Genomic DNA, 22466 nt, shown 5'->3' with positions numbered 1-22466 from the left:
ACCAGGAAAGTCCCTCATCAATAACTTGATATCCCATTACAGTACCCTTCCCACTATGTGCCATCTATATCCAGACTTAGGGTAGCAACTACCCCTCCTTAGATCCTGAACCTGGGCCATTCAGTTTATCTTCCAGTTTATCTTTTATAGCTCGGTAAGTTTCCGGGCCTATTTCACTGCTCCATTCATTCCTTCTCCCTTCCTGCCAGGACTCATATGATTCTAATGTTAGATACATTCACTACAGGATTATCCACCAGCTACCATCAACAATATATACAGAAAAGCTCTAAACTGAAAACTAATGAGCCATAAAACTTAGATCAATAAATGGATTAGGATAAGTAATAGATATGAACAAATTCTGGAAGTATATAAACAAGATACTGTACTTCAGAAAACTAAATCTATTATATTACTTTTATTATCATGCTGAAAATGGGAATCAAGCTATAGATTTAAAACCAAAATAGACCTTGAGATTATGCTAAATAAATGAATTTGATATATAATAATTAAATTAAGAAAACCAACAACCAGGAATTGCATCTCCTTAGCTATAATTAAGAGGTAACTTTGTGAAAATGAACAGAATGACTGGGTTTTTACAACCTAGTAGTAATATTAGTCTACATCAAGGCTCAGCAAATTTTTCTGTAAAGGGCCAGACAGATAATAGAGAGTTTAGATTTTGTGGGCCATAAGGTCTCTGTCACAACTACTCAAATCTGTCACTGTAGTTTGAAAGCAGCCAATATATCTATAGGAATGGCTGTGTTTCAATAAAACTTTACAAAAACAGGTGGCAGCCAGATTTGGCTCATATGCTGTAGTTTGCCAACCCCTGGTCCTTGTAGAAATATGATAATCATTTAAACAAATGAGCGTCTCACAAACTTACTGCTTAATTTTTTCATTTCTAGGTCCAAATCTTGGTCCAGATGGTCCCCTTCTGAAAACAAAACACCAAGTACATATTAATGAGAGCATTAAAACAAACCCCAAAACAGAAAACACACACACTTGCTGAATTCTAAACATGGATCATTTATCATAAGGAACCACATATTACTGGTACTGATGGAACCTAATGATATTTAACCATGTCTGTACTTCATTGGTACTTAGTGCAGGCCATCACCACTTAATTCTTCTGAATGTTATCACTTTTAATATAATTGTTAGTTATACACAGGTAGTTTTAATAATTAAACTCTGAAATACCATAAAACTAAAGTGCCAGTGACTATGAATAACTTTATGATCAATTATCTAGAAGTCCAACTACCTTGAATTTAGGCTCTAATGAAATGCTGATTTGGGGGATGGATGTAGAGAAAAATCCATTCAAAACACTAAAATTTTTCAAGTATGTTTTTTGATTACTCATCTTAAAACTTAGCAACATAACTAAAGGGAAATTTAAGAGTCTATGAAAATATTAACATTTCTCAAATTATTATCTCTCCATTATAGTCGAGTGTTGTATCATTTAAACCAATCCATTTTAATAATCTGAAAATTAAAATTTTTGGATGTTTTAAGTAATTTTCCATCTTCTGATGATAGAAAATAAGGTAAAACCATAAAACTCAAAAAAGAATAGGTTCTGTACCAATTAAACACTAATTTCCCATTTCCCCCTCCTCCCATCCCTTGGCAACCTCCGTTCTACTTTGTGTCTCTATGAATTTGATTACTCTAGGCCTCAGATAAGAAGAATCATGTAAAATGTATCCTTTTGTGACCAGCTTCTTTCACTTAGCATAATTAATGTCTTCAAGGTTCATCCATGTTGTAGCATGTGTCAGAATTTCCTTCCTTTTTAATACTGAGTACTATGCCATTGTATGTACATACCATATTTTGTTTATCTATCTTTCCACTGACGGACACTTGGGTTACTTCCACCTTTGGGCAATTATGAATAATCCTGCTATGAACAGGATTATTGTTCATAATAATCAACAGGTGTTAATTAATTTTTTTTTTTTTTTTTTTTTTTGCGGTATGTGGGCCTCTCACTGTTGTGGCCTCTCCCGTTGTGGAGCACAGGCTCCTAACACACAGGCTCAGCGGCCATGGCTCACAGGCCCAGCCGCTCTGCGGCATGTGGGATTTTCCCGGACCAGGGCACGAACCTGCGTGCGTCCCCTGCATCGGCAGGCGGACTCTCAACCACTGTGCCACCAGGGAAGCCCGTGTTGATTAATTTTTTAAAAATTATTTCAGAAATTTTATTAGCTCTGTCTCCCTTTCAATACATAGACAGAACCACAGGGTGTGGTAGTGTGCCGGTTTTGTCGTCAGGCCCTTTGGAAGATGTACAGCATTATTTGGGAGTGAACCTCCAGTGTGTACAGTTAGCCTGAAAAGTTTTTGTTTCTCACTTACATTCGGGTGATCACTTGTTTAGCCAAAGCATCTGACCTTTTCAATACTGAGTCCTTTGTTGACAGGTAGCTGTTGCTCTAGTCTAAGGCTTCTCACTGTAATTGGCACTATGAGCAATTAGCTTTTTGACTCTGGAAACCTTGTTACCTGTAGGAAATTATCTTCCCACCTCATCTGACTTTCCTGCCAAAAATGATACTATTTCCTGTTATTGGATTTGATTTCCATCCTGCAGGCTCTTTTTGCCAATTGCTTCATGGCTGTCAATTACTTTTTATAAAATGTTTTATACAATGTTTTTTATTTGGGGAAAAAAAGCCTCTATAAAAAACTCCACAACATTATAGCAAAGTGGGAGGTAAATGTTTCCTCCCAGGCATACCCTTCTGGAGGTATGAGCCTCTAGAGAAAACTCCTGCAACAATATGTCATCCTTCCTGACTTTGCAAATAAAACCGAGGCCCTTTCTAATCAAAACTGCAAAGGATTGACCAGGTTAATTAATTCTGACAGAGCATCAAGGCAATCCAACAGGGAAAAGATAATCTTTCCATCAAATGGTGGTGGAACAGCTGGATATCCATATGCTCCCTGGCCCCCCCAAAATGATCCTTCACCCTTAACGCAACCATATATAAAAAAATTAACTTATAATAGATTGTAGACCTAAATGTCAAAGTCAAAACAATAAAACTTTTGGAAGAAAACAAAGAAGAAAATCTTAGAACCTTTAGGTTTGGCAAAGATTTCTTAAATAAACAAAAACAATGAAAGGAAAAATTTAATAAACTAATTTCATCAAAATCAAAACTCTGCTCTTCAAAAGACACAGTTATGAAAATGGAAAGATTAAATTACAGACTGGGAGTAAATATCTGTAAAACATATATCTGACAAAGAACTTGTATCTTGAATATGTAAAAAACTCACAACTTAATAAGACAAACTTAAAAATGGGCAAAAGATTTTTAACATGTACATCATCGAAGAAGATATAAGGGGCTTCCCTGGTGGCACAGTGGTTAAGAATCCGCCTGCCAACGCAGGGGACACGGGTTCGAGCCCTGGCCCAGGAAGATCCCACATGCCACGGAGCAACTAGGCCCTTGAGCCACAACTACTAAGCCTGTGCTCTAGAGCCCACGAGCCATAACTACTGAGCCCATGTGCCACAACTACTGGATCCTGAGCACCTAGTCCCCATGCTCCACAACAAGAGAAGCCACTGAAACAACAAAGAGTAGCCTCCGCTCGCCGCAACTAGAGAATGCCCGCACACAGCAATGAAGACCCAACACAGCCAAAAGTAAATAAATAAAAAGAAGATATAAGGATGGCAAATACACACAAAAGAAGATGTTCAGCATAATTTGTAATTATGGAAATGCAAATTAAAACCGTATGGGATACCACTATACACCCACAAGAGTGGCTAAAATTAAAAGACTGACCATATGCAGTGCTGATGAGGATCTGGAGCAACTAGAACCCCCATACAGTACTGGTAGGAATATAAAATGGTACACAACTTTGGGAAACAGCTGTAAACATACACCAGCCATTCCACTCCTATCTACCCAAGAGAAATGAAAGCATAAGTCCACACAAAACCTGTACATGAGTGTTTATGGCAGCTTTATTTGTAACAGCTAAAAACTAGAAACACCCCAAATATCCATCAATAAGTGAATGTGTGAATGAATTGCAGTATGTTCATACAATGGACCACTACTCAGAAATAAAAAGAAACAAACTATTGATGCATGCGACAACATGGGTGAATCTCAAAATAATTATGCAAAGTGAATGAAGCCAGTAAAAAAGGCATACTGTATGACTCCACTTCCAAAAAAAAATCTAGGCAATACAAACCACAGTGATAGAGAGCAGATCAGTGGCTGCCTGGGACTGGGAGAGTGACAGATTACAAAGAGGTTTGAGGAAACTTTTGAGGTGATGGCTATGTTCACTATTTGAATTTCATGATGATTTCACAGGTGTACCGTGGATATGCCAAAACTCTTATTGTACACTTTATATGTATTTTATTGTATGCCAGTTACACCTCAATAAAGCTGTAAAAAGAAAAACAAAAAACTTACAGAAAAAAGTCCTCTTCTTCATCTGAATCATCTTCCAAAAGATTTCTCTGTCAAAAAAAGAAAAAGACTTGAGTTTTTAGATTCCAAGGGGCTTACAAACTGTCAGGGGCAGAGTAATGAAACAAGTTCTATCCTGGTGAAATTTCTTAACTCCAAGCTTCCAGACACAGGGAAGAGTAATTACAGGTGCTTCACTGGAAGCTAAAAGATATGGAACCACACTGCAGACTTTCTAAGAAAATGCTTATAAGCCCGGAATCCTTTGAGTGACCACAAGGTAGAGAGGTCACTGAAGCTGGCATGGGAGTAAGGGATGCAGGCAATCAGGGAGGGGCAAGTCCTTCCTCCTCCCCCTGCTTTCCAGTGTCTCTCTATCAGCAGAACCTAAGAAGAAGCTGGGGGCAAAGGAGAAATGTAGCTGCAGAGTCCAACTCTAGCATCAGAGAGAAGAGTATAGAAGGTAGGTTTGGAGCTGAGAGACAAGGGTTTATTAACTGGCACAGTCCACCTAACAGCTACTCGGCCTACGAATAGCCCTCTACACATATTTGAACTTCCAAACAAAAACAACTTTATACTTTTACCTTATAAGATACAACTGTTTTTATTAAAATGAGGAATGTCTCACCTTCTACACAAAAGGGGAAGATATAAAGTTCCAAAAGGAGGCTGAAGAAGAGCAAAACCCAGACCTTTTCAGCATGAAGGAACTCCAACAGTGTACAACTTGTAGGCCGGATAACGGCTCCCCATAGATGTCGACATCCTAATCCCCGAAACCTGTGAATATGTTTCCTTGAATGGTAAAAGGAACTTTGCAGAAGTTATTAAATCAAGGATCTTGAGGTTGGAAGATCAATATAGTGGGCCCAAAGTCATCACAAAAGTACTTAAAAAAGAGAGAGGCAGAAGTGTGTGTGTGTGTGTGTGTGAGAGAGAGAGAGAGACAGAGAGAGAGAGAGAGAGAGAGACGGAGGGAGGGAGGGAGGGACAGAGGTTGGAAGATGTCATCCTGTTGGATTTAAAGATACAGGAAGGGGCATGAGCAAGGAGGTCAGGCAACCTCTAAAAGTTGGGAAAGGCAAGGAAAGAGCTTCTTCCCTATAGTCTCCAGAAGGAACATGGCCCTGCCAGTGCCTTGATTTTATCCCAGCAAGATCCATTTTGGACTTCTGGTCACCAGAACTATAAGATAATAAATATGTGTTGTTTTAAGTTTGTGGTAATTTGTTAAAGCAGCAACAGGAAGCAAATACAACACCCGTGTACCTTTTCTGAAGTAACTACTTAAGGAATTACACCAGCTAAAAAGAAAATTAAATCAGAACAAAGATCTTAAGATGGAGATTGACATACTCAGTACATCTAATAAAATGTGTGGTCAAATCTAAATGGAAGGGCTTCCCTGGTGGCGCAGTGGTTGAGAGTCCGCCTGCCGATGCAGGGGACACGGGTTCGTGACCCGGTCCGGGAAGATCCCACATGCCACGGAGTGGCTGGGCCCGTGAGCCATGGCCGCTGAGCCTGCGCGTCCGGAGCCTGTGCTCCGCAACGGGAGAGGCCACAACAGTGAGAGGCCCGCATACCGCAAAAAAAAAAAAAAAAAAAAAAAAAATCTAAATGGAAGATGATTGTGAACTATAACTTGAAAGAGAAAAATGCATAATATAAAGAAAAATTCTACAAGAATCTAAAACTTTTCTCACAAAACCCAAAAGCAGGAAGTGGAGAGTAAAATGAGGAAGTTAAAAGCAAAGTAACATGCTCATCTTGGTGGGGAGAGGAGTGGAGAAGTGGGAAGAGGCCCAGAATGAAAAAGCAGTGTGGAGGGGCACAGTTTTCGGCATGTTGAGAGAGAACACAAATTTAAGCATTATTGTTAACATATAAAGTTAATTAAAAATAGAGAGGGAAAGAGAAAGAAAGGGAGGAAATTTTTAACTGCCTAGTGGTCCTGGGGGCAGGGAAACAGTGAGGAAAAATAATCCATCTAGCTAAAGAAGTTAGGGAAAATAGGGAAAACATAAGAAATACAATGAATATCATTATCTCTATATATTATAACAAATAATACACAAAGAGTAAGAAAATGAAAAGAGGATGTGTTCGATATTCATTTAACAACTATGTCTGAGCATCTTCTATGTACTAGGCACTGTTCTAAGTACCAAGCATCAGCTTTGGACAAGACAGACAAGGTCTGAACTCTTACAGAAAAACACCTGATGGTGATGAATGTTATGCAGAGAATTAAAACAGTGATGGGATAAAAAGTGACAGGGTGACTAAATAAGATTAGGTTGTCAAGGAAAATCATTCTTAAAAGGTGAAATTTAGGCTGAGATCCAAACAATAACAAAGAGCCAACCAAAGATCAGGGTGAAGAGCATTCACTGCCAGCAGAGGGACTAGCAAGTACAGAAAAAGTCCAAATGTATCAGTTACCTTAATAAATGTGAATGGTTTGAATGCTCCTACTCAAAGTAAAAACTACACATGATTAGAGTTCAAAAAAATTGCAGCCAATATCTGTTTATAAGAAATTTACCTAAAATAAATGTCAAATAAAGGATGAAAGAAAAAAGAGAGATGAAAGAGATATATTATCAAATTCTAACAAAAAGAATGTTAGAGTAAGCAAAAGTAATATAAAGAGATTATTTTAGGACAAGCATTAAACTATCAAATAAGATTTTACAATGACAAAATGCACAATCCACCAAGATTTAACAGCAACGAATGTTTATGTGTAACAATATAGTTTCAAAATACATAAAGCAAAAGCTGCTCAAATTATAAGAAGAAATGGATACATTCAAAAATCATAGGAAAGCTTTAACATATCCTTCAAAGATGGAGAAACCAGGAAGACAAAAAAATAAATAATCCAGAACTGTGTACTCAGCAAATGTTATTTTCAAATATCCAAGAAATGAATAAGCAATAAAAGAATTTTAATAAATAGCCCAAACTAGAAATTACACAGGCCACATTCTCTGGACATAATGCAATGGAAATTAAAACAAATAAAAGGAAATTTTAAAACACTCTTCTGTTAAAATGTTAAAAGGTAAATGCAAACCTAACAAACTATTTAGAAATCAATGACACTGGGGACATTACAAGACAAAATCTGTAGAGTATGGTCACAGCAGTACCTAAAGGAAAATGTGACCTTAAATCCATTTATTTATGAAATTACAAAGCCTGAAAATATATAAAATAAGTATTTAACTATTAAGATGAGTAAATTATTCCTAAGTCACAAACAACCCCAGAATTTCTAAAGAAAAAAAATTCATGAATTTGATTACATAAAAATTTAAAACATAAAGAACATACAATATCATACACAAGGTTAAATGGCAAGTAACAGGCTGGGAAAGAAATCTGCAACATACTTTCAGACTAAAGGGTCTGGTATCTCTCTTATATAAAGATCACTGACAAACTAGTAAGAAAAAGACACACTATAGAAAAATCATCAAAGAAGAGAAATAGACAATTCCTAACAGAAAAAGAAATGGCCAATGACCACATGAAAACATGTTCAAAGTCAATAATATTCAGGAAGATACATTACTTCCTTCAACAAATATTTCTAGCTAATAAGTAACAATCATTACATTTACAATACAGTTTATTTGCCTTAGAGGATGATGATACTAAAGTGTGTTTATTATAGTTGCCCAATGAGAAACACAATGAAAACGAATGTCTTTACACTTATTCACTGAACAAAAACACAAGAGCTAGGGATACATTACCAAAAAAGGGTAATGAGATACAATGAGATGTCATTTCACACCCACTAGGCAGATAATAACAAGTGTTGGTGAGGAGAAATTGGTGGTGAGGAGAAATGTGGAGAAATTAGACCTCTCATACACAGCTGGACGGGAATATAAAAATTGTGCAGCCACTCTTGGCAATTCTTCAAAAGGTTGAACATAGAGTTACTATAATACCCAGTAATTCTACTACTAGGTATTTACCCAAGAGAAATGAAAACATATGTAATGAAATGAAATGAAAATAAAAACTTGTATGTGAACATTCATAGCAGTGGTATTCATAGTAGCCAAAAAGTGTAAATAATCCTAAATGTCTATCAACTGATGAATGAATAAAGAAAGTGTAGTATATTCATATAGTGGAATATTATTCAGCAATAAAAAAGAATGAAGTACTGATACATACTACAACATGGATGAACTTTGAAAACATTATGCTAAGAAGCCATTTACAAAAGACAACATAGTGTATGCTTCCATTTATATAAAATGTCCAGAATAGACAAATCTATAGATTTGTGGTTGCCTAGGGCTGAAAGGATGAGGAGGACGGGGGATGATTGCTAAAAAGTACAGAGTTTCTTCTTGGAATGATGAAAGTGTCCTAAAATTGATGGTGGTGATGGTTGCACAATTTGGTACTAAATACTAGTTACTAAAATCCACTGAATTGTACACTTTTAATGAGTGAATTGTATGGCATGTTAATTATATCTCAATAAAGCTGTTATCAGAAAAGTGTTACAGGAAAGAGGAACAAAATTTTTTAAAGTTTTATAAAAGTAATTTATAAATTCTTAGAACCAATCAGTTATCAAATTTCATGATCTGATAAACATTCAAAAGGAGGACTCTATTTAAACAGCCAATTTTTTTTTCAATTCTGCTATCTAATATCCTATTTTTACAATAAATTGCGGTAGTATTCAACCAACAATGTAAAAAGAAAGTGACACAGTTATGGTCTTAGAAGTAGAACTGATTGAAACTGTATATTTTATATTTTTGAGTAAATGAAGCTTATTCTAAAAAGTTTACTAGCAGTTAGTCTGTTGGTGGATTGTATCCCCCTTCAAGCAAAACAAAAACAGACACTGAATAAAGAGTTAGAATAAAGGGATGACAAATGATTCCTGTACTGTATTTCAAGATACTCCTAAATCATAAGATGTTAGACAGAGGTTCTAAGGTTGTGCAAAAAAGGAGCATGTAAAATGAAGTCAAACAGACTATCTGCTGTTTAAGGGCAGAGACCATGCCCTCTAGTTTTTAGCACAATGCCTAGCACATAGTAGGTAGTCAATAAACATTTGTTGCATGAATCAGAAAATAAAGGAATGGCAAGAAGATAGGAAGTGAGGGAGGGTTTTAGGTTGCTGGATGAAAAAGAATAGCTCTAATTCCTTCCCTCAATAAATACTTATTGATTACTTATTCTAAAAGTAGCCTATCAAAAAAAAAAAAAAAGTAGCCTATCTACAATACTCATATCAATGCTATCTTCCAAAATGCTGCATAATTTCTAGATTTATATAATCCTGCACAGAATGTTCTGAAATAAACTAAAAATTGAACATTATATAAAAGCTACTCTGGACTCTGTGGCAACTGCAGGACAAGAATCCTTTATCTGCAATTCCAAAATCTAAAAAGTTCTGAAAACCAAGAGATTTTATAAGCTTTGGAGTGAAAACTCATTTGGAGGAAAATCTTACCTGAATTGATGTCAGCTAATTTATATACTTAATTAGAATAATCAGACATGCCACTGAGAAATATTAATATGTTTGGAGGTGCTGCTCTAGACCCCCAGAAGGCTCTTGTATAATGTGCACTACCTACCTTTGTAAAATCTGAAAATTTCTGAGGAACTCCAACCACATTTGGCTCCAGAGTACTAAATAAGATATTGTGTATTTGTACAAAATTCCCTTTGAAAGACTAGAAAGAAGCTGGGAACATAATTTGGTCAATAATGGAAATAGAATTTGGTTGAGTCCCAATCTAAGTAACATATATTTTTTGATGTTTACTATGAAGAAAACAAATAGGATTCGAATATAGCCATAAATATTAGATTATTCTAAAACAAATTATTTACAAAGGAAAGAAAAGATATTTTGAATCTTTCTTTTTTAAAGATTAAGATTCTGAACTTACCCTTTCACTTTTCACAGAACCAGTGACATCATCATCATTTAGGTGGCGCTTAAACTTGGGAGGCATCTTTTTTAGTGAAGAAGTACTCTTCTACTTCTCAGCAGAATAAGTCTTCACCACCTTAAGGAGAAAATAAATTTCATAAGATTTGAGACTTTGGGGTATAAGCTAAAGTACTGAAAACAGCGTACAAGGCCCTATATGGTGGGGCCCCTCCACTTCTCTGACTGCAGCTGCTCCCTCTCACCTGCTCCACTCCAGTGACCCTGGCCTCCAAGCTAGGCCTAAATACACAACAGTTAAAAAGAGAAAATGGAGGTAACTTTTAGAGAACACGTGGGGGAAATTAGCGAAAATATTTTTATAAAATCAAAGAGCAGCTTGTACAGGAGACAGGGAAAATTAGGAGTTGTCCCCTTGCAAGTGAGACATCAAATGCTTAAAGATTTTAACTTGGAGTCAGAAGACGGCAGAACACTTCTAATTCTCTCACTTTTAGGGAGTTGCTTAAACAATGATTCTGTTTCCTCATCTGTAAAATAGTGATTTCTAGGCTTCTGCATGGAGTTGGGATGGTCAAATGAGATTAATACACACATGCAAAAACATTCTGTCAATTACAACGTCCTGTTCTAATGCAAACACTAGGTGCTCCAAGAAAAGGGGTAAGTTTGGAAAGTACTGGGTTAAACAAAGCCAGGTTTTTTGTTTAATTGGTTTGCTACAGAAAGTCTCACAGTCCTTTATATACTAATTTGCATTATGATTTTCCAGGAAAATGCTTGAATATGCAACATATTCAAAATTTTCTTGAGAAAAAGCTGACAAGCAAATACGAGTTTTCAGCACCTTGGACTAGAAGATGGATGAATAATAAGAATAGCTAAGGTGTACTGAATGTTTTACTATGTGTCAGGCACTATGCTCAGCGATTTACACACATTTTCTTTTACTCACTACAACACTCCTTCAAAGTAAGCACAAAGAAACTAAGAGTAAACTAAGGCTTGGTAAAAGATAAGTAACTAATAGTGTTAGTCACTCTACTGATTGAAATATCAGAAACATAGGCCTAAATTATTAATGGCTGTGCATGATCCATTTTAATATTTATCCAATTAGTTGTCTATCAGGTTATACAGTTCTGTTCTAGAAAGACCACTTCCCTGTAACAATCCAGCAGTCCTCTTTCCCTTTCCACGAGAAGAACCTCTAAGATTTTAAGTGTAATTAGACATTTGTTGGTTAATATCATACACTTAAAAAAGAATAAACAAGCCCAGAGTCCAGTTTCATAAACAAAATAAAGTAAAATTTTAAGTTGACTTCCCATCAAAACAAATTGATACTTTTCTTTGATAAGAAATAATTTTCCAAACCAGAAACTTAACCACTTGTAACAAAAACCAAATACTTGCTACCTAAGTAACAGCTCTAGAGTTCTTCATTCTACAATATTTCTGTCACGTACATCGAGCATCTGACCCATTTTATTCCTCATACTTTGATTTCAGAATAATTCATTCATGCAGAAATGTTACAGAATGCATGGAGAAACAGATGACAAAGTAAGCAACCGAAGAACTAGAGCTTTTAATTATACCTGTATTTTATTTATATTTTAAACCCTACAAAGGGTCTGCTTCAATATCCAAAAGCAAATAACAGGCCAACTTACATAACATCTTTATGAAATATACAGTAAAGCTACAAGTTTAATGATGAGCAAACCCAAATTCAGGTCCCATAATCCAAGAATCAGCTTCATGAAGGCAAGAAATCACTGTCTGACAAACATAAAAGCCATCAGCAAAGCAGCAGGCAGATTAATTAACTGTGCTTGAGGAAGCACAGGGTAAATGATGGTATTTGCACCAAATGACTAGTAGAAATAAACAATGCTCAGAAATTAGATTTATACATATTCTACCTAAGAGTTCTCCTGTACAAAATACATATGAATTCAGGTGTTTGTGTCTAGGTATGTATGTAAATAAGAGAACCTTCATGATGTATTTCAACATCACCAATACATTTTTAAAATGTCACATCACCATACGCTTATGCCATCATCATATGTTTACAATTTCATGTATGTATTTTTTGAAGAGGCAGTACGTTCTGAATTCAATGGCTTTACAAGTAATAAACTTCTAACCTGTTGTTTAGCAAATGTTGGCTTCTTTTTTGCTTTATGCAAACAACAAGCACACCAACCCCCCTAGTATTTCATTTCACAAAAAGCTTGAATCTGGGCAGAGGCTTCCCTTTTCCCAGCCTGCGTTCCCTTTCTGACTCCTCTTCCTCATCTCTCATCAGCAGTCTTGGTTGGTGCAGTTTCACGGAAATAAGTGACTTGGATGGACACAGCCTGGAGATGTTATTCACAAAACCTGTCAAAGTGTAATGATTCACCTCACCTTCCGGTCATTATAAACACAGCGGGGTTGGTGCTCTCTCTCCCAAACCTTTTCATGGTGAAACAAATCCATCCCTCCAGCAAGCAGCTCCGTTCACACACACCCCTCCCACCCCATCTGTCGCACCAGGCCACGTCCCCCGACATCTCCTAACTCTAGTCCTTTCTGTCCCAAGATCCCCACTCGCAGTCCGGGCTGCCTCCCACTCTTCTCCAATCTTCCCCAGCCCCGCCACTATTCTCTTCCCATTTCCCCAGAGCACCCTACAATTTCCATTCTTCTCCCCCTTAACCGCTCCCCATCGCACACCCCTGTCCTGGTCGCCCTTCCTCTGGGAACCCCCGGTCCGACCCCAGCCTTTTCCCACTCTGGGCTCCCTCCACTGCCCCCGAGGCCGGTCCCCCTGCTCGACGCGGACGTTGGGGGCGGCGGGGCAGGGACTTCGTCTCCGTTTCCTTTCTCCGCACATCACCCTTTCCCGTCGGGAACAGGCGGGCGGCCGTACCTGAGTCTCCCGGGGAGCTCCGGGCAGCTCTCCGGGGCGGGAAGGACTGGGCGGGCGGAGGAAGGAGTGGGAAGCGGAGGAAGGAGTGGGAAGCGGAGGAAGAAAGCGGGGAGGGGGAAGACGGTAGGCGCGGACCCGGCGCCTGCCGCTCCGCCGCAGCTGCACCCCCGCTCATCGAGCCGCTCGGCGCTCCGCAGCCTGGCGCCAGGAGGAGGGAGCGGGTCCAGGCCGCAGAGATCGTCGAGGGAGTCGATTCCCCCCTCCGCTCTCTACCTAGAGGCCCTAGCGGACGCGAAGTTTGGATCCCCGGGATGATTTTGTGCTTTAAGGGAGGAACAACAGCCGCGGGCTCCCGAGGTCCCAAGCGGAGGTCGGAAGTTCAGGGGAGGTGGTGGAAGCTCTGAGAAGTCACGCAGGGTGGGGCACCTTAGGGCTTGCTCCTGGCTGGGGTTGATGAGGCCTTAATAACGTGGTGCTTTGTGCCTAGTCCATTCCCCGGGCTAAGGAAGCCTAGCAGAAAAATGAGGATGGCTCGAAGCCTGACGACCGGCTTCAGCTCGTCTTGGGCCTTTCCTGAAGTAAGGAGATGTGTGTGATCCCTTGTTTATAGCATCAGAGTTAGACTGATGAGAGATCTTCAGGAGAGAGATCTTCAGGGTTACTAATCCAGGCTCTTTATTTTAGACATTAGGAATCTCTCGTCCAAAGAGATTTACTTGACGTTGCACAGCTAGTTGGACAGGTTTGGGACAAGGACTCATTCTTTCCCCTGTATGCAGTAGAGTTCTAACCTAAAATAACCGGGTCCAGACACCAGGCAGACACCAGAGCCTTCAGATTTCAGGTGGGAATTCACTCTTGCACGTCCATTCCACTGTTCTCTTGACACCGCCTACCTCCCCTCCCCCCAAGTTAGTAGCATATTTAAGCCTGCAGTGGCTGGGCATAGTAATCCAAAACAATTCCAGTTTCGTTTTTGCTTTCTCTTGTTTGTCTTATTTATCCATTCCTCCCACACACGCCCCAGATGGATTGTTTTATCATTTTTTTCCTATCCATTTTTTTGCTACATGTCATTTCTACTAAATATCTTTGGGTCCTTTGTTTAATACAGTGTTTTGATTTAGTGCATATTTAAGCCAAACAAACACTAATTGAATGATACCTTGGCTAGGGCAATGACTCTCAAGTTAATTACACAGAGTTGAACCACCTGGAAAGCTTTAGCAATGGATGCCCCCGCACTACTCTGAGATTCTGATTTAATTGGCCTGGGATGTTGAGAAACAGTAAGCCATAGGTTGTCAATTGAAGCTTCTGAAAGCCTGATGTTAGACTCGCTCATCATCTGTGAGTCCACTACTCGGATCCAGGTTGACTTGGGCTGAAATAGTCCACCTGGAAGGGAAGTTGCTTATAGTATGTTTCTCTGCTTGGGCATGATGATGAGACTACCCATCCACAGATAACCCAGAAGTTTTTTGGTTTGTGTTTTCCTGTCCACAGTTGACTTTATATCTACATATCTGCTTGCTATGGCTGCTTCCCTGCATTGGTGCCTTAGCCAGTTAGAGCTTTAGCCAGTTACAGCCTCTGCCCTTCTTACAGAACAACTTAAGGCAATATGATTATTGAGCTGTACTGGCATGTCATTGCATAGCTTGCATGAATAAACCATTCTTTTTGTTTTTTTTAACCATAGTTCTTTAGTTCTGCCAAATATTTTGGTATAATTGGTTTGGGGAAGGCTAATGCAAGCCTCACCCTTTAATCACCTGAACAAAGTCTCTGACTATCCCAAACATTTCTGAAAGCTTAGAATATGTCCTTTTACAGTTAATATGAATCAGATATACCAGCTATCCTGAAAGAATATAAATAGCACTGGATGTAAAGTCAGAATGGGGTTCCAGTCTCACCAATTTGAATTATTTGATTATCTCCTACCCTATTTTCTCTTTCTTAAGCTCCAATTATTCAGATGTTGGTCCTCTAATTTTCTTATTTCTCTTTCAATTTTAGACCTTCACCCTTAGTGGGGCCTAAAATCCTCCTCGCCAGAGATCCTTTGTTCTTTCTTTTCAGAGATCCTTTCTTCGAGGACTAAATCTCTGGACTTCTGATTGATTCTTAAATAGGCTTTCTATTATTCCTTCTGTTTTTAGCCCACACCATGCTCAGAGGTATCTGGTGCTTTCAATTCCCTTATGTGGGGTTTAGCTGTGTGAATTAGGTTGCTTCATGACCTGCTTAGGATTCCTGTCTCTCAAGTTGGCTAAGATAATTGCCACTAATTCATATACTTTCCAGGTTTCAATATTTTGTTGCTATTATCTTCTCTCCCATGAGGCAGGAAAAAAATACAAATCAGTTATAAGCCTGTGAACAATTGTTCAGCATCAGTCCAAATGTAAATCAAAATAAACAATGAAATATCATTTTTAATCTATCAATGACTGGGAAGGAAGGAGTTAAGCAGCAGATCTACAATCAGTGCTCTCCCTTTAGAGGGAAATACTCCTAGGAGAGCAAGCAAGCATGCAAATCTTAAAAGTATGGTAATAACAGACTTCCTGGCTACAAACTAGTATTTACTAGCAGGAGAGTTTGTACCTATTGAATTCCTTTAGCAAGATGTCCTTGGGAGGGGATTGATTATAGAGACCAATTGTTGATCAGTTAATTTAAAAAGTCAGTTAAAGCAATAGGTCATAAAAATGGCAGATATACTTTAACTTCTAAATTTTTGACTCAAATGTGTAATTATACATTCACTCACTAATCTTTGAAGTAGGGCTAAGACCTTTTATCTGAGCCTGAATCTGTTTGTTGGAGCACCTCATTGTTTTTATTATAAATTACTTTGTTTACATTTTCTTTTTCTTCAAAGCAAAGCAAGAACTTAAAGACACATTTGAAGCAATTTGAATGCCAAGTCAATCTAGATTTTGTACAATTTTTTTCCAAAGTTTTACAGATTTTTCTTACACATATCTTGTTCTATAGTAATTTATTTGTTGTTCACCTTCATCAATTTAGTTTTCATGGAAACAACTTTTTATTGGTATTTCATTGGTTTGAATATTTAAATTCCATAAGTATAATAAGAGGCATAAATATTTTAGGTTACAAATACAAATTGACTCTTTTGCGGTACGCGGGCCTCTCGCTGCTGTGGCCTCTCCCATTGCGGAGCACAGGCTCCGGACGCGCAGGCTCAGCGGCCATGGCTCACGGGCCCAGCTGCTCTACGGCATGTGGTATTCTCCCGGACCAGGGCACAAACCCGTATCCCCTGCATCGGCAGGCGGACTCTCAACCACTGCGCCACCAGGGAAGCCCCAAATTGACTCTTGATACGCATACAGCTCAACTGTTTTGGTGAGGAAGTACACAGGTATATCATATAGCTAACCTGTTAGCCTCTAACCTGTTAGTGCTCAGAGGGCCTTGGTGTTATGTAAATAAATTAGCTTGTTTTACTTTTGATTTTGAAAGAATCTCAGACTTACCAAAGAATAAATACAAAGAACTCTTGCAAACACTTTATTCAGATTCACTGGTTAACATTTTCTGATGCCAGGCTCCATTCCTCATTGAATTTCATGGCTCACAGTGTGAATAATACTGAAAGAGTTCAGCCCAATCTCTCTCTCCAAGTAGATGAAGGAACAGAGGGCCAGAAAGTATACTCGACTTAACTCAAGGGGGTTGTTAACATTTCACTTCATTTGCTTTATTCTCTCCCCACCTCTTTCCCCACCTAAGTATTTAAAAGTTACATAATCATGCATCCTTACCCCTAAATACTTCAGTGGCTATTCCTAAGAACAAGAACATTCTCTTCGTAACTATGATTCCGTTTTTAAATTCAGAAAATTTAACATTGATACAATACTATTTTCTAATAAAGCTTCCATATTCAAAGTTTGCCAATAGTGCCAGTTGTGTCCTTTGTGGCAACAGTGAGTACAGTTCACAGAGAGAATGTACAGTAATGAGTAACAGAGCAAGTGGGTTAAGTGGAGTCTGGTTTTTAAAGATAGACTCTATGGTAGTTTAATTTTTGTTAAAAAATATGTAATAAAATGGAATGTCCCCTATGCTTTCCTCATGGAATGTTAGATCTAACATTATAAGATAGACTCATAGAGATGCTTTGTTCCTCTCCTAACTTCTTGTTTATTGATGTGACATGTTATAAGCATTTTATTTCAGAGAAGTTGCCTCCCACAAAGATGGCAACAACAGAGACCTGTGTAGTAATATGCTCTAATTGTATTATAAATTTACTTGCTACTTCTCTGAAAGTTAAACATGGCTACCACTTATTAAATGCTCATTTTGTTAAACACTATGTTCAGTGATTAGCATATGTTATTTCAGCACAACAACCCTCTGATAACATGTATCATTTTTTTCATTTTATCAATGTGGAAACCAAGGCTTTGAGATGAATTATGTAATTTGTCCAAGGCAAGAGTATGGTAAAATTGGGCACATTAGTAAATATTGCAGAGCTATAAGTTTAAATTAAGATGAGATAAATATTTTATTGAAATGGGTTGCATGCTTTGCCCTTAAAATAGAAATTAGACAATTTATTCTTAAAGCATGGTAAAGGTGGAATCTGTCAGGCTTAATGTCTTGTGATGATCTTATATGACTAAGGAGGCTTTAGTCTGTTGAAGGTCAAACACAACTTTAATTTCTTGCTGAAGACAGTAATATTAATCTTGGGTGTTATATCAAAGTGAATAAATTCATCTATCAGCTATGTGACAAGTATTCTGTTAAAGTCTGGTGATATAAGGATGGTAAATAGTGTTTTTTGTCCTCCAAGAACCCACATTCTTACATAGAAACACAAGACTAAGCAACTATTGAAAACTGAGTAAAGTTAATTATAGATTCAAGTGAACAATGGAATATATACTTATATGTACACACACATATATGGATATCTTAGCAAATAGAATTGCCTAAGGTGAACTGTAATATCAAAACTGAATTACTTGTAGGAGTCTAAATTAAAACCACAAATGGAATCAGGCAGACATGCTGATACACCTCAGGACAAGCAAGAGGAGGAATCCATTACTATTCCCAGGTACGAAAAGGCAAGAGAAGGGACAACAGAACAAAGCAAGAGCCACAGTTGTAGGAGAGGGGCTATCTGGCAGGAGCCATGGTCCTAGATAGAGGAATCTTAGCCATTGCTAAGACAGCTCTGACCTATTCGCCTCCCACTTCTCTTGCCAACTAAGTGAACCCCATGGAAAGACAAAAGGAAGGTGATAAAGTCTGCCCCTTCCCTTAAATGCACTTTTCTTTGGGGAAAGTGTTTTAGCATTCCCAGAGCATGGGAATCCTCAGCTTCAACTATTAGCTCTATGAAGAAGAATCCAAAGAAGAGTGTATATAAGGAAAAAAAGCAGAATTTAGGAGAATGTCTGTGTTTAGGGGTGAGAGGATGAGGGGTGTTCAATAAGAAGTGGCCAGAGCAGTACACAGAAAAACAGTAGAGACAGGACAGTGTAAAAGAAGGAGGAATGGTCATTAGCACCAAAGACTTCAGAGAAATTGGGGGTGGGGAGGGAGTGGGGAGGGGGCAGGGGTCGGGGGAATGAAGGCTAGAAAAAGCCATCAGATTTGTTGACTCGCAGACCACTATTGATCTTCAGGAAGTGTTTCAGTAACGTTGTGGAAGTGGAAGCCGTATTGTAAGAGTTGAGTTTTAGGGGAAATGCAGATAATATATTCCTCTTTCAAGGAATTCAGTTGTAAAGAGAAGTTGCAACTCAAAGCAGCAATAGAGTTAAGGTACCATCAGAAATAACTATGTTATATTTAGGAATGGGGAATAAGGAGCCAGTGTGAGAATGAGATTGAAAATGCAAATCAAAAAAAGAAAAAACACCAACAGACATTGGAGTGATATCTCTGAAGAGGTGGGGGATCAGTGTTTGAGAGTAGCAGAGGGGAGTTCTGGGCAAGATGGAGAGAGAATACCTTCTTGCAGGCAAGGGGGAAAGAAGTGACTGATGATGAAGATAAAGAGATTTTGAAATGGAAAAGAGAGAAGTTAAGGAAACTCATAGACTCAAAATGATCAGTAAAAGGCAAGCAAGGTCTTAAGTGAAGGGTCAAGAAAGCAGTGTTGGAGTTGGAAGCTTAAAGAAAATGGAGACGGTTTGGAATAGCTGCTTTAACCATGGTGAAATGGTGAACAAAAGGAAATTCTCAGCAGCTGTGAAGATCAGGCTAGAATCGTGATTCAAGGACTCTGTCTTAGATTCCTTCTTATCCTCCGTGGTACCTTGCACAGAGCAAGCACACAATAAATATTTATTGATGATTCTAATTTTTAAAGTTTGCTTTTGAATGAGAAGAAAAGACAAGAGAAAAAAGAAAATAAGGGAAGTGAAAGCATGAGAGAATGTTTTATATTGCCAGTGCGTGGGATTCCTAGAAGCACTTCGCCTGCTTACTGACCTTCACAAAGTCACTTACTTTCAATAGTACTGGTTTCATTTCCCAGGCAGCAAAAGAATGAGTAATCTCCACCTCCTATTGTCTTCCAAGAATATCACAAGCTCTTAGTAAAATAATATTTACATATTCTTTTGTTCACCTTATAAACAAGATAATATACAATTTCTCCATTTTTAAAGATTTCCTGCTCTTTTGTCTGTACTGTTTTATTATTATTAAAAGTTAGCTAGTGAGAGTTTGGCCTATTGCCATTGATTTTCTTTTGGCATTTCAAGAAAACAGAAGTGAGAAAAAAGAGTATGAAAAATGGGCTTCCCTGGTGGCGCAGTGGTTGAGAGTTTGCCTGCCGATGCAGGGGATGCAGGTTCGTGCCCCGGTCCGGGAAGATCCCACATGCCGCGGAGCGGCTAGGCCTGTGAGCCAAGGCTGCTGAGCCTGCACGTCCGGAGCCTGTGCTCCGCAATGGGAGAAGACCACACAGTGAGAGGCCCGCGTACTGCAAAACAAAACAAAAGTATGAAAAATGAAAATTTGTGACTTACAAAAATAAAATGAAGAAAGGAAACAGAGGCAATTTGATTCCAAGTCTAATTAGTCAATATCACTGTCTTTAAGTATTTAAATAAATGTTTATGTTGGGATTCCATAGTCATTTCACCTTATCAGTTTACCTGAAGTGCACTTTAATTTCATAATCTGGACTTCCCTGGTGGCACAGTCGTTAAGAATCTGCCTGCCAATGCAGGGGACACGGGTTCAAGCCCTGGTCCGGGAAGATCCCACATGCCGCAGAGCAACTACCCACATGTTGCGGAACAACTAAGCCCGCGAGCCACAACTACTGAAGCCTGCGTGCCTAGAGCCCGTGTTCCACAACAAGAAAAGTCACCGCAATGAGAGGCACGTGCACTGCAACAAAGACTAGCCCCTGATCTCTGCAACTAGAGAAAGCCCACATGCAGCAATGAAGACCCAGTGCAGCCAAAAATAAATTTAAAAAAAATCATAATCTATTTCTAGGAGGCACTCTCTCTTTGTATTTTACTCATAAAGTGTAAACAAGCAAAATGCTTTAATTTAAAAAAAAATGTTAACTGGAAAACACCTTTCTAAGTCATCCATAGCTTGCTGTATCATATTCAGTTTTTCCCTATGTTGTAGTAGATCACGTCTCTTTCAATAATTAATAATAGAACAGTTTTCCTTCCAGCTCTGGTTATGTTGTTATTTTGAGTTTATTACGCATCCAACTCTCCCCCACTTTAAAAGAAAAACAATTATTTAACCAGAAAACTTCATAGCATCTTTTCTGTGACTCTGAATTCATCATGTTAGCTTACATTACAGTGAATGCCTCAATGTCAGGCAGGTCCAGGTCTGAACCATGGCATATGAGATTAACTGTGGGAAATCTAACTGGCCTCAAGCTCAATGACAATCATCCCTATGGAATAATTTTAAGAAAAGTTTTTGGCAATCACCGTGCTGCCTTTCTCCCTCAATCCTTTACAGATAAATAACAAGTTTTGCAACTATTTTCTAAAATGTCATGGTAGTAAATTTAATAATGTACCTGTGCTTAGAATTATTTTGAGAGAATTCTTGAGGAAGTTTTTGTAACCAAAGAACTCATCATTATGTTTTGAAACTTGTTTACTGCAACACAGTTCTAAGAGTATACTCTTGAAGAAAAATGTGTGTTTACATTTTAAAAGTTTTTCTTTTTTTTTAAACGTGTGCGCAAATCCTTTGAGTCTGCACTAGATCTCAGGGTTCTGGCACTGACAGAGGGCTCCAGAGATGCAACTGAGTCACATCCCGAGCCTGTGTCAGCATCTATGTGCACAGACATATTTCCCTACCTGCTCTTGATTTTCAGGCTACTCTTGATTTCAGTTATTGTATTTTTTGGTTCCAGAATTTCCATTAAAAATAGATCTAATTCCCTGGGGAAATTCTCTATCTTTTTATCATATTTTTAAAATATTTTAATCAAAGTCCTTGTCTGCTAATCTAATACCTGAATTACTGGTTTCTATTATCTATTTTTTTCTTGGATTTTGGTGATATGACTCTTGTCTCTTGGTATACCTAATAGTTTTTGATATTCATTCGATATTGATTATTGAATATAAAATAACCAAGTATTAAAAATTGAGTAGAGGGAATTCCCTGGCCATCCAGCAGTTAGGACTGCGCTTTCACTGCTAAGGGTGTGGGTTCAATCCCTGATGGGAGAACTAAGATTCCACAAGCTGCACGGTGTAGCAAAAAAAAAAAAAAAAAGGAAAAGAAAAAAATTGAGTATAAGAAAGAACATCTATGTGATGTTATCCCTCTCCAAGGTGGAATCACTCTCATCTCTGCTGGATAGATAAAGATGCTAAGCAGAAAGCTTCTGAAAAACAGTGATTTTCTCATCCTAACCTCCCACCCCAAGTAGCTTCAGCATTCAGCAAAATTTTGTGGGGAAACCATCTGTGTCGCTCAGTTATTCACTCTTCTCTTCTCCCTGAAATCCTGGCTCTCCAAGATTTCAGCTTTGTCTCTTCAGTCCTGTGAGAACCCAAAATGTAAGTGCTTTGTTTGTTTTGTT

General features: G+C 38.3%; 1 protein-coding gene across 2 annotated transcripts in view; it reads right to left on the bottom strand.

The window, feature by feature from the left end:
- The window catches only part of VAMP4 (vesicle associated membrane protein 4), a 30974-nt gene extending 17447 nt beyond the window's left edge, over window positions 1-13527 (bottom strand). The window contains exons 1-4 of one of the 2 annotated variants that reach the window (XM_082834661.1): window positions 13376-13527; window positions 10451-10570; window positions 4497-4543; window positions 902-952 (exon numbers count right to left, since the gene is read on the bottom strand). In XM_082834661.1, coding sequence (XP_082690787.1) covers window positions 902-952; window positions 4497-4543; window positions 10451-10516 — 164 coding nt within the window. In that variant the 5' untranslated portion in view covers window positions 10517-10570; window positions 13376-13527. Of the gene's footprint in view, window positions 1-901; window positions 953-4496; window positions 4544-10450; window positions 10571-12608; window positions 12630-13375 lie in introns of those variants that run through there. The other variant, XM_082834662.1, reaches the window with a different exon arrangement.
- Window positions 13528-22466: the final 8939 nt, after the last annotated feature.

The sequence above is a fragment of the Leucopleurus acutus genome (genome assembly GCF_964270905.1).
Source record: "Leucopleurus acutus genome assembly, chromosome: 2".
In the NCBI taxonomy this organism is placed as follows: Eukaryota; Metazoa; Chordata; class Mammalia; order Artiodactyla; family Delphinidae; genus Leucopleurus; species Leucopleurus acutus.
This window is presented reverse-complemented; position numbering and strand designations above follow the sequence as displayed.